This window comes from Vidua macroura, chromosome 3 (genome assembly GCF_024509145.1).
Source record: "Vidua macroura isolate BioBank_ID:100142 chromosome 3, ASM2450914v1, whole genome shotgun sequence".
NCBI classification, from domain to species: domain Eukaryota; kingdom Metazoa; phylum Chordata; class Aves; order Passeriformes; family Viduidae; genus Vidua; species Vidua macroura.
This window is the reverse complement of record NC_071573.1, coordinates 71,802,084-71,814,915: the sequence shown is the minus strand read 5'-3', so window position 1 is coordinate 71,814,915 and position 12,832 is coordinate 71,802,084. Positions and strand designations below refer to the sequence as shown.

General features: G+C 36.9%; 1 protein-coding gene across 2 annotated transcripts in view; it reads right to left on the bottom strand.

Annotated features, from left to right (window-relative positions):
• The window catches only part of PREP (prolyl endopeptidase), an 86,648-nt gene that overhangs the window by 32,561 nt on the left and 41,255 nt on the right, over positions 1 to 12,832 (bottom strand). For both annotated transcript variants that reach the window (XM_053973144.1, XM_053973145.1), the window contains exons 9-10: positions 8,240 to 8,437; positions 4,535 to 4,638 (exon numbers count right to left, since the gene is read on the bottom strand). In XM_053973144.1, the coding sequence (XP_053829119.1) occupies positions 4,535 to 4,638; positions 8,240 to 8,437 (302 nt within the window). The remainder of the gene's footprint in view (positions 1 to 4,534; positions 4,639 to 8,239; positions 8,438 to 12,832) is intronic.

Sequence of the window (12,832 nt, the reverse complement as noted above, 5' to 3'; positions counted from 1 at the left end):
TGACCAGACACTCAATGTGTCCCAGCCAATGTGCACTCAGAGCTCAGAAAGCCAACTGTGTCCAGGGCTGCATCCAAAGAAGCACGGCCAGCAGGTCACCACTCTGGTGAGGCCCCACCTGGAGCACTGCATCCAGCTCTGGGGTGCCCAACATATGCAGGACACTGGCATGTCAGAGCAGGCCCAGAGGGGACACACAAAGATGATCAGAGGGCTGGAGTACCCCTCCTATGAAGACAGGCTGAGAAAGTTGGGGTTGTTCAGCCTGGAGAAGGCTCTGGGGTAGCCTAATTGTGCCTTTCCAGTATCTAAGAGGGGTCTAAAAAAGAACCGGAGAGGAACTTTTTACAAGAGCATATTGCAATAGAAAAAAAAGGAAATTGGTTTAAACTGCAGAAGGGAAGGTCTAGATGAGAGATTATGAATGAATTCTTTACTGTGAGGGTGGTGAGACACTGGAACAGGTTGCCCAGAGAAGATGTGGATACATGATCCTTGGAAGTGTTCAAGGCCAGGACGGATGGGATTTTGAGCAACCTGCCCACAGCAGTGGGGTTGAAACTAGATGGTCTTTGAAATCCCTTCCAACTCAAACCATTCTTTGATTCTATGATATATATGTGGGTAAGGGGCAGAAAACTATGTTAAGACCATCTCTGTAACTACAATGAAAAATTAGAGATAATTATAATATCAGCTCTTGCATTGCTTAGCAGGTTGAGCTTACTACAGTTTTCAGAGGACACTGCTTTCCTCTGTTATTTTTATATTAATGAGGGAATCTAATGCTCACGGAATAATACCACCAGCAACAGCAAGATCCAGGAATAGCATGGGCAGGTGCTGGGCACAAGTTTCTCTGCCAATCAATCTCAAGCCTCAGTGTTGTATTGTCCTGAAGCAGAGATTAATCACTGTGCCAAACTGTATGGTGTAAAGTTCCACTTGGAATGAAAATGACTGTAGACAAATTTTCCCTATCAGTGCCTCATAACTTGAAATCAGTAGTGCAAGGATTTAGTGATGGGAGTGAAAGACTAAGCAAGAAAATAATAAAATTCTCATGAAAATTACTTCACCTGCAAAAGTAATTTATGCAAAAGAAAGGTGGAAATTCATCCCAACCCGAAGAGAAATATGTTTTTTAAGACCTGTGCTTCTTGCATCTGTGCTGCAATATTTAAACAGCAGCTGCTTTTTAAATCAAACTAAGTTGTAAAACCAAGCTGTGTTATGAATTTCACCTTTTGCAAGAGCTAATCCAAAGTGCATCTGTCAATAGCAACATCTATTTTTGGTTCATCTCAAAGTATTTTAAGTACTGGAGGGTATTCAAAGAATGGTAAAAGGAGCCAATCAACATTTTTATTGTTGCAATTTTAACACTTAAAAGCCTACACATCAACCTTAAAGTAGGTGTGCTGTGAGCCACACCAGAAGACTGTTTATCCATGATCAAGTATCACTGTGAGGTGCTAACATGGAGAGGCATATAAGAACATAGCTGGCAACTTTACAGAGATAAAATACTTTTATTTAAATAAAATGCTTTTATTTAAAGCAACAGTTGAGTTATTAACACAGTAAACATCTTAGGGCAAGTGCTGTTTTTAAGTTCCCGTAAAAGTGACTTTTTCCTTCTGTAAAGCCCATCCCAGGATATTTCCTAAAAAAATCTGTCATTGTGATAGATGGAAGTACGCAGGGAAGAGAAACCAAATTTCAAAATTGGCAGAGAAAGAGTAATGAAAGCAACTTAACATATTATTTAACAAAAGCAGCCAGGAAGAATTTTTAATGTGTGGCAACCATTTAAAACAGTTTGACTTTTTCATGAAGGTCACAGAGTCTTTCAAGATAAGGGCATAAGTACAAGCTACAGCACAATAAATTAGACTGTATTTGCAGGGTGCCACATGGAGCCAATAACTTACAAACATGCTCTCACCCTACTGCAAAAGTCATGTGTGTTGAAACAGCTCTCCCTTCAGTGCAAGTTGGCTAATTTGTTCTTAGTTTGGGCTGTCAAAGTGTAAGATCTTAACCCTAGGTGCAAAAACAGCAGCAGCTCTACCACAAATTTTCTTAGTGTAGTAAACTTTACTACTAGTCTACCCTTGCACTTTACAACATATACCAAATACTGTAGATTGGATTTGAAAGACCAAAAAGAGGGACTGTGGCAATTTTCCAGTTGCCATTAATTCAGGTTTCATATACATGAGACTGCTTACATTTCAATTCAAATCTTGACCCTGTTATATTCAAAGACTGTTGAAGAACAACTCAATACAGTTTCATATATGCTACACAGCAAAGCTGGGAATATTGCTAGTATTAGTAGGTATTTCTTCAGGTATATGAGAATAAAGACAGAACCTTGGCAAGACCTGCCTTTCATTAAGGACATGGATTAGGACAGTCAGCAACATTATTCTTTATTACTCAGTAATTCTGATGGAAATTAAAATTATTAAATAGATTCTGCAGCATTGTTCATTCTCCTATAATAATCAGGGTTTGCCTACTTTCAGTATATTTCTTGCATTCTTATTTTTGATTTTTTTTCACAATTCCCTGCAATGTTGGCTGTGTTTTGAAATGGCTATGTATTCATCTAGGCTGACAGCCTTTCATACCTTGCTTTGATACCCTTTCCCTCTTCCAAGCAGAACCACTTTGAAAGCTCTAAGTGGCACCACACAAATGGAAACAAAGATGAGTTCATCTGACCTGTGCAGCACTGACAGGCTCAGTTACTACAAACTTGAGCAGGCAGTTGCAGCCCTGACCTTGACAAACAGCCCTTTTCACAGCTCAGCTAAGATTTCTCTATGGATCTGAATGAAAGACATCAAAAAATAATTTCCAAGAGGTTGCCATACTGAGATCATTTGTTGGTATAAGGCAAAACTGGATGACTGGTGAGCCAAGAGTGCTCTTTATAAGCACTGACCCCAGTGTATCCACACAGGTCACATTTCCCTAGAGCTGGAACTAAGCAGAAGCTGAGTAAGGAGAAAACCAGAAACACTGATACTGACTTCCACCACATTACAACCTAGCAGTGAATCTCTGCCAGTGCTTTACAAAGTGAAGGTTTCCAAGGGCATAGCAACAGTATCCTTTCTCCTTGAAATTATTTGTATTACTGTTCTATTTTACCTTAGTTTATCATGTAATTGATTTAAGTGTAAAATGAGATTTTATTTTTCCAGACATTTATTTTATAAAATTTGATTTACTAGAAAAATACATTATTTCTAATTTACAGCAACCTTGTCTATATCCTTTTTAATTACATGGGTATTTGTGTTTCATTATTATCCTTCTGGGTTTGATGGCAGCATTACAATTGTACCAAGCTCTTTCCTAAAGAGAATGCATTTTTCTTTTTTTTATCCAGCTCACTCTGCCCTAAAGTTATCCTGAGGAAGTCCCTTAATGAATTTGAGTGAAGCAGCAAAAATCCATTCTCTGTGAGAACATTTCCAGGAAATTATTCTCTACCACACTCTTATTTCTGTCTGGAGATGCAGAGACAAACAGATGGGGCTGTTTACAACCACCCCATGTACACATACTTCCGTCTTTATGCTTTTAGACAATGTGCCTTGTGCATGTGTCAGAGGCAAAATTAAAAATAAGATATTAAGAGAAGCATCTAATCTCTTTCGAAGACTCTAAGCCATGCTGTCACATGGCTTTATGTTGCTTACCTTCTACATAATTTCACCTTTTTGGAGGCTAAGCTTATTTAAGTACCACTTTTGGCACTAGATTTTGTTATGCCTTTGTCTATAGAAAGAAAAAGCCTCTATTCCATTCTTACTCTTAGTCAGAAGATGAAAACATCCTACATATAAGAAAATGAATCCACCCTCCAATATTTATTCTATAAATTGCAGGTCTTAAATATGCTAAACATCTAAATATAATGACTGTTTTTCTTGACCCCTAATGATTTAGGTTGAGTCACCATCCCTGGATCTTTTTAAAAGACAAATAGATGGGCACTTAGTGACACATTTAGTGATGGACTTGGCAATATTAGGTTTACAGTTGGATTTGCTATTAAAAGGTCTTTTCAACCTAAATGATTCTATGATTTCAACAAATTTCCATGAACTCTCTACAAGTTCCACACCTGTCTTAAAAGTCCTGACCAGGGCATAGTAGTTTATCAGGGTCTACCCAAAGCAATTGTCTGTGAAGAACCCTGTATTCTCCTGAACCTGTTTCATATAATCTGTAGCTTACACTGTTTTCCACTGAAGTAATTTCTCGTAACTTTATTAACCTTAAATTTAGCTAATTCTTATACAGCTTCACTATGTGTAATAGGCACCTCCAAAGGAGTCTCCATGCTACTACACTGAGACACTTGTCTGAGCCTTTAGAGCACCTACAGAAGTATTCAGTTCAAAACCAAAGCATAGTTCTAAAGCAAGCCTCCTCACTAATAGCCAAGTCCAGTTGTCTTGAGCTCTTGCCTAGGTGATTAGAGCAAGACAGCAGGGTTCATGTTCATTACCTGAACTGTCTGGTAAACCGAAGGATCAAATCCTTTAACAGTCACTTCTCGGAAAACTCTTGGCTCCAGTTCCTCTTTGGTCAGATCACAGTGATATATAATACCTAAAATACAGAACACAATGCAAGCTTGTCAGCTTAGTATATATCCATCACTAAAAACATGCCAGTTCAGGCACTGTGATGAAGTCATGAATGGGAAAGGTAACTCAGCAGAGTGAAAATCAGTAGTTCTGGACAGATTTTTTCATTTATTATACAATTTAACACTTACATACATGCATTTCATCTAGGAGGGTGCAAAGACTTTTGTGCAGAAAGAATAATTCTCATCACTCACACAAAGCCAGGAGGCTCAAGCAAAATAGGGGAAAAAAAACGTTCACAAAAAGTTAGAAAGGACTTATGGAGAACAATAATGTTAGAAGAAAGAAATGTGAAATCAAATTTGAAACACACCCTTTTACAACCATCAGAATGAAAATAAATATATCAAGAATTTTACTCAGGTCAATGATTTTCGCTTTATGATAAAATATTTGAAATTAAAATTCAAATGGCCTAGATAACAGAAAGAGCTAAACATCCACTTGAAATTGTGGCAGATTAGCACAGATTACCTATGGAACTGAACAAAATCTGGTCTTGAGTAGCTTCTTTTACATCTTGATCCTGCAGGTTTGAAGCCAATTGCACTTGAGTTGTACATATGATTTCCAAAGGATTGTGCCCATGAGAAAACTTATGTCTATAAATAGTACAGCATTTCTAGGTTGCAGCAGAGGCCGAATCACAGGGAATGCAGCTATCTAGACACTACACAGATGCGTAATTAGCCAAGAATAAATTTGCATTTAAACTATAAAATGTATTTCCTGTCATTCAACTCTAATAACATTTGAATATGTGTCATACAATGTGACTATTGTATTTGCACATTGGTTAACATACTAAAAAATCCTAATATTCATGCCTGTACTACAGATACATAAGATACATAAACTAACTTGAGTGTTAATTATTCTTTGTTCTTCTCCTTTACAACAAACTGGTCCCTGCAAAATTTGGAACATATATTAGGGAAAAGAACACTAAAAGGTATGACAGTAAGCACTCTACTGGGATCGTCAATGTAATAAAATTAACCAAGGTGGACAGGACTTGATTGAAATCCTGCTGTATTGTGTGCATTGTAGTCACATTCAGGAAATAGAAGCAACTACTACAGAGGTTATACCCAAAAAAAAATCATACAGACTAAAACATGAAATAATGAGGAAACTTATCTGATACCACAGAATTGCCTCTTTAAGTTAGTTTTATAGACTGGAAAATCAGGAAGATAGAGATTGGTAAACAAATGCAGATGTAAACTAACACTTCTAGCAACTGATAAAGCCTTTTTCCATAACAGTGAATTAACAGAGGACTAGAAATAGGACTACTCTAGTCTGCTGTGATTTTTTTTTTTATTTATCACAAAATGACTAGTAAGCCTGATCAGGTTGATAGGCGCAAACCAGCATTAAGGTACCACTTCCCTTAAAGATCAGGATCCAGAAAATGGTGTGGAAGTGCAGTGTAAAGCCCTCCAGGCAGCAACAGCAGAGCAGCTGTTTGACACACAGGCAGCTGTCCAAGCTGGGCAATGTACTGGCAAACACTGCACACAGCACAGGCAGAATTGCCACATCTTAGCAAACCACATGATAAAGAATAAGCACGGTCACAGACTGCATTTCCAGAGCAAATCAACCTAATGTTACATTAATATGCAATTCAACCCCTGCTACTGCATCTCTTGTTCTCTTGTATTTTTAGTGTCACAGCAGTTAATATAAAAAACCATTGTAATATTTTTAATTGTTTTGCCAGGTACTAAATAAATGTAAAATACCAGAGTGGTCACCTAAGCATCTGACCAGAGTGGACAGCATGGATAACCGTATTTTTCAAGGAATACCAAAAATTATTTTATGGTCTCAGCATATATGGGTTTAGAACTACTTTATTCATTACTTCATATATATGGTTATTATTACTTTTGTTGTAGGTATTAAACACGAGTGTGTTAATTTGTTTCTCATTAGGAAAAAAAGAACAGTCCAACCTAATACAGGTGCAAGTTATACTGATTTCCAATAGTAAAGTATGAATATCTAGGTTAACCAAGGATCAGCCCCATACCTTTTGTATAATTATTCCTCTGATGAGGTGAATGGAGGCTGCACACAAACTAAAATAAACCTACCTAAAAACTACCTCTCTGCTCTGTTTTCTTCATTCGTTCCTTATCTTCATTCAGTCTACCTACATGTCTTACCTCCCCTTTTTCTTCCAGATTCCAGGTCACTCTGCCCCAGTTAACAGAGCTATGCCATAGTGAATTATTTGTAGATGCTAAGGAAATGAATGAAAAGGAGGAAAATAATCTGCCTAAGCAACCAGCAGGCAGTGAGAGCAGCTATTGTTGGCCAGCTGGAAAGCCACAGGCTAAAACAGATCTGGGCTCTTCCCATACACATTTTTAGCAGCTGCAGAGACTCTGCTGGCTCAGCTGAGATGAATGGTGCAGGACTGCAAAACTGGCAACTTCTGGCCACAATGTGGGCAAGTCAACTATGAACCATCAGGCTGGACAAAGTTAAAGATAAATGCAAGAGAGTGCTCAAGCCACTCTCCAGCTGCAATGGCTGCAACAGTCTGAATGCTGTTTAAAAGAGGAACTGAAAATATATAATTTTTCTTTTTATGTAAACAGCAAGACAATAGGCAATTCATCGCACTTCTTATCTGCTAAGATTGAAACCTAATTTTGATAATTTGACATGATCCTTTCTAGCAAAACCAGCAAACTTTATCTGAAGTATTTTACAGCCATTTTGCAATGTAATGTTGCTGGGCTCTAAATGAAACAAGCAAAACCACAGGTCAGATGTTATAATAACATTTTTATCCTCTTATGATACAAAACCTTGGAATAAGAAAAAGATGCTGAAACCTATCTGTCCCTTCATATTTGAATCTTGTGTTGCATTAGATATTGATTGATTGGACCATAGAGAAAACAAAAAAAAAAAAAGAGTGAACAGTAAATACATTTTCTTGTCATATACTAGATTGACAATTGTGTAGAAAGTCCTTTCCTATGCAAAATCCTAGAATATTTACTTTTTTTGCCACACCTGTATTATGTAATGTTTTGGACAGCTCCAGCCTTGCAGGACTGTACAAAGAATATTCCTAAAGCAATCCAACAACACCAAGTACTGTAAGGACAGATAGTAAGGATGCTTAAATAAGGCTATGCATAAACAAATCATAAAACTGTCAGAGAACAATTTCTGTGACTTTCATTAATGTTCTTTAAAATTGTAATTAAAAATCACATTAAACACATTAACAATTATCTTTTACTGAGGTTTTCATCTTCTATCTTGCTGTATGAAGCAAGAACTGTGAGAATGCTACAAATTTATCTCCAGTACAAGTCAGTCTTGAGTCTTAATGCAGGTGTCTCAAATACTAGCAGGCACATTATTTAGGCTTGATGGATCAAAGGATACATTTTTATGTGCACAATCACTGCTAACATGGATGGAAGCAGTTTTATACCAATATACCAAATAACTACTAAGCTACAAAAAATGAGAAACACACTGTTCTCAGGAAAAGAACAATAACATGAGACAAAAAAAAATCTTACCTGGAGATAAAAAGGAAGTAAACTGGTAGAATATTTCAGTGTCCTTCTTTTGGCCACTATATCCCACAATACTACCAACTTCTAGGGGAAAAGTCTTGAGATGTGCACCAGTGGCTAGGTCATGAAGCTGCAGGATATTCTTCACATCATGCAAGTAGCACAAAACCAGGAAATTGGACCTCACACAAGCAACCCATTCTGCACAGCATGGAAAAGAAAAACAAAGCCACAGAAAACACAATTAAAAGACATGAGAAAGAAAACAATCAAACATACTCTGATCCTAAAATTCTTTACCATACCTAAATGCATGCAGCAACATTTCTGACACACACTGCCTTTAACTCTTAAATCTTTGTAAATGAACCCAAAATAAAGTCTGACATTCTCTGGAAATGCATTAACCATGCTGCTTAAAGTTAATTTATGCAGACACAGGAATAAAGAATTGCTTAATCAATATGCTTATGCATTTAGGATATTTATAGATCAATACTGCTCTTAAATATCACATATTTCAATGCATAACCCAAGCAGAACATTTATCTTTGCCAGCAATACTTATGGAAAGTCATGAAAATCAAAACAATCATTATGATTTATACTCAAACTAAACTCGTAAGGAAAAAAGACATGATCCTGTATTGCACATTGAGGTACAGAACCTAGATGTTACTATTTGTCTTTGTTCTTATTGCTGAAGTAATCAGGAGACTATTCTTGCAAGCAAGCCCTACTGGGTATAAGAAAAGGGCTATTCTGGGGTGATATTCTTATCATGCCATTAAAAAAAGCCCTCAAGCTTATTCAAGATGTTAATGTTGCTAAACAGCATTCTTGAGACTGTAAGGTAATAGCAGCAGGATGCAGCACAGTGAACTCAATGCAGCAAAAGAATCCAGGAACAAATCCCTCTGCAGAGGTTCACTGCCTTTATGTCTCTCCTGGCAGTCCTAGTTCTGGTCCTGCCATGTCTGTGCAGCTGTGCAGGAATGAGAGCTTCTGCTCTACAGAACTTTTCCCATCCTGAGTTTTTTCCTTGGAATAATTACTAGACATATGTGAACCTTTATTTCATGGCATGCCAATTTTTCAACTGGACTTTAAAAAATTAAAACCAATAAAAATAAAATATCTGGGTTGGTAATTTCTAAAAGTCTCTGTGGTTCTACTGACTATCTCACTTTAATCTCCATCTCTATAGCCTGTAAAGTGTAGAAACTCTTTGGAGCTCCAGTTCACCCATGATATATAATGCAACATATTCTCTTCTGTCTTCTGTGTCATTGGCTTTAGATCTCTAGTGACAAGTCTGTTTATTTACTCATACAGACAGGAGAAAGATTAAAACATCTTAATCTTGCTCCATATTTCTGTCATTTAAGAAATTATTTTGCAACAAAAGTATTTTAACTTCTCATTAATTCACAAATTGAATACAAGCAAGACAAAATACAAGCATTAAAAATCAAAGAAAGTACCCTGAAGAAGGTAATGTAGGACATTTTTATTTGTTTGTAAGACTAGATGAGGAGGTGATTTTTATTCTCTTCCAACTACATATACACAACTTCTTCTCTGACAATGCAGACTGGAAATCTAAATCGTGGGCAAAAGAGCAGTGTTGGAAAATGGCTTTTTTTTATCTGCTGGAAGCAAAGAATGAGGAGATGAACCAAATGAGCAAGAAATTTTAGGTAGGACAGACAGGGGTACACTGTAATGCCAAAGTAGCACTGAGAGATGGAGAGTCTAATGTGACAACATTAAAGGAAAAAATATCAGAGCATAAGCATATAAAAATTGATGGAATTTCAATTTTATGCCATTTTATGTTATTCACATCTTGACACCTCTTTCTAGTTTCCTCAAAGTCCTATGAAACCAAATCATTTGAATTCTCAGAGTTGTAAAGAGGACAGTCCTATAAATGCATCTTTGCATATTCAAATTCCAGAATAAAAGTTCCGAGTTGTATGTTGTGCCCCTTTCATTAAGGGTAACAAGTTTTTGGAATTGAAGGTCAAAACTCGTTATTCTGAAAGCATCATATATATGCTGTCATAGAGAGTTCAGGTCTGTCATGACCCCTAGAGCTCAATGACCTTCAAATCCTTTTAGCTTGTTTCTGAAGGACCAGTGAAATGCAATACTTGTCTTTCTAGACATGTGAAATCATGTTTCATAAACACCTAAATAAAGCTTTACTACTCCCCTCTTCCCAAACACCACTATTCATATTTTTTGTACTCTCAAAGTTTCCAACTCCCTCATGAGCTTCTAGTCTAAATTTGGGAATTTTCTAACCAAAGCCCCAGAGAACACTAACTGAAATTCTAGCCATGACCTGAAATAATAAGGTACAGCATAACATAACACTGTTTATAAATTAGTAATCAATGTGTAATTTTAACTCTAGGGTGGCAAAAATTTCTTAAGTGAGGCTAGAGAACATAATAAACGTTTTAAGTTAATAGTTCTATTCAATTACATATTTTGAAATACAGAATCACTCTTGGCTGTATACACAAGGAAAATGTGTAGTAATTTAAATATTTTTTACATTGTCACTGCACAAATTTTCCAGCATTTTTACATGGTTTATGAAATTCATACCACATATTAATTAAAAAGTTAGCATCCCAACAGCAACACACCTTTTTTGCATGCAGAATTATTGCCTCTGCAATGAGTAGGAGATCCCATGAGCTCCACTGGTGTTCTTAGCAACATCTATAATTAAAATGTCCAGTTTTACTCTCAAAATTTCTTGAAAAAAAGTTCCACAAAATGGATTATAAACACTCTCAGATCAACTTCAAATGTATATAATATATAGCTTTGCCTCAACAAAAAAAAAAAAAGGGATTTTTATTTTAAAATTATGTTGTGGTGATGCTTTAATTCCTCACTAATTATTTGATTAAACAGTTCAGTTTAATGGATTTTTTCTTTAAGAGCTGATGTTCATTATTACTTTGACTTACATATTTATGAAGAGGTATTACTCTTTTTATTAGAAAGATTCAATTGCTCAGGAGAAAGGCTGCTGGCTTATGTGGGGATTTCTGCTACTAAGGAACTTGCCTAGGAAGCAGCAATATCAACTCTCCATCACCTCTTTGTTTTACAAATTAAATGCTCTCAGGTGGAGATAACAGACGAGAAGCCAATGCAAAATGTTTTTACAACATTCCATGAAATTTAGGAACACAGCTTCTGTGTACAGTACCTGTATTATAACTGGGTTTGGTGCACTGCTAACTGCCTCCAAAACTTACAGTAATGGCAGCTACAAAGAAATGCAAAAATCAAAATAGAGCAAAATATTGAGGCAGACTTGAAAGACCAGAAGTAAAAGAAGACACTAAGAACCAACACTTACATACACAGCAAGCTAAAACAATGCTGAATTATTAACAACAGCTATTTTTCAACTGCAAGCTTTAAGCTGAGTCTCTGTTATTCCCATGCTCAGCACTGAGAACCACAGATACTGTTGGGTGTGTTGCATTAGCAGCCAACCTTTTCGTTTTGCTCGTGCAGTGCAGGATGCATCCTGCATGCCTTTGTATTTCCTAGGAACTTTTAAGACTGTGTGATTTCAAATCTCCTGTCTAAGCCTGACACCATTGCTGTAGGCACCCTTTATAGACAAATAGGGAGAAGAAATAAGCACCTGTAGAGTGCAAATGAACCATTTCTTTTGGATACCCCATTCTGGGATACTGTGAATTGCCTGCTGAGCACTTTCACACACACAGGTGATGGTTTTTAAAAAGCTAACTATCCAAAACTTCACCAATGTATAGGTCAATTTATTTTCAATTAATACCAATGAACAGAGCAGTTACTCTCCTGGATGTACCTAAATTTATCAACCTACCTACTTCCAACATCCATCAGGCACAGGATTTATATTACTACACAATAAACACTAAGAAGTTGTCTTCTCCAACCTGAGCATCTCGCTTCAGGCATCAGAGAGAGATGAACACACTTGGAGGCAGTACTTTCCTAAGTACTGAAAGCAGGTGTGAAGAGTTATCCTTGGTACTGGCCAGTTCTCTCTGAAGAGTACAGTGACCACTTTGGTGACTACAATATGTTACAGACAATTCTTCAATAGCTAAATTTGGGCTAGAGGAGATACAATTCTTAACAAGGCCTAGCAAACTGAGCTCAACTGTGTCTAGAACTTCTAGTTCAACCTTCAAAAAATTCATACACTGCTACTTTCCAAAAACTTTTTTTTTTTAATTTTGACAGCTATCATTAGTCACAAAACCACTAATATGGCACCTGCAATGTTGCTATGAACAACTTTTTGAAATAGTTTCAGCGAAAAAAGGGGTTGGGTCCTCACACAAAACATCTGTGCCACTAACCTTAATGACTTGAAACAGTTTTGACCTTTCTTTTCTGCAGCACTAACTACAGCATGTGAAGTGTCTGAACGTAGAAACATGCTTTGACAGATGCAGGCTGAAATGCTGATGGAGAACACACCCCGCTAGAAGAGCCAAGCAGCCATAGAGCATCAGCAGTTCCTCAGTTACTTGATGTACCCTGTGCTTATGCACCCACTCAACG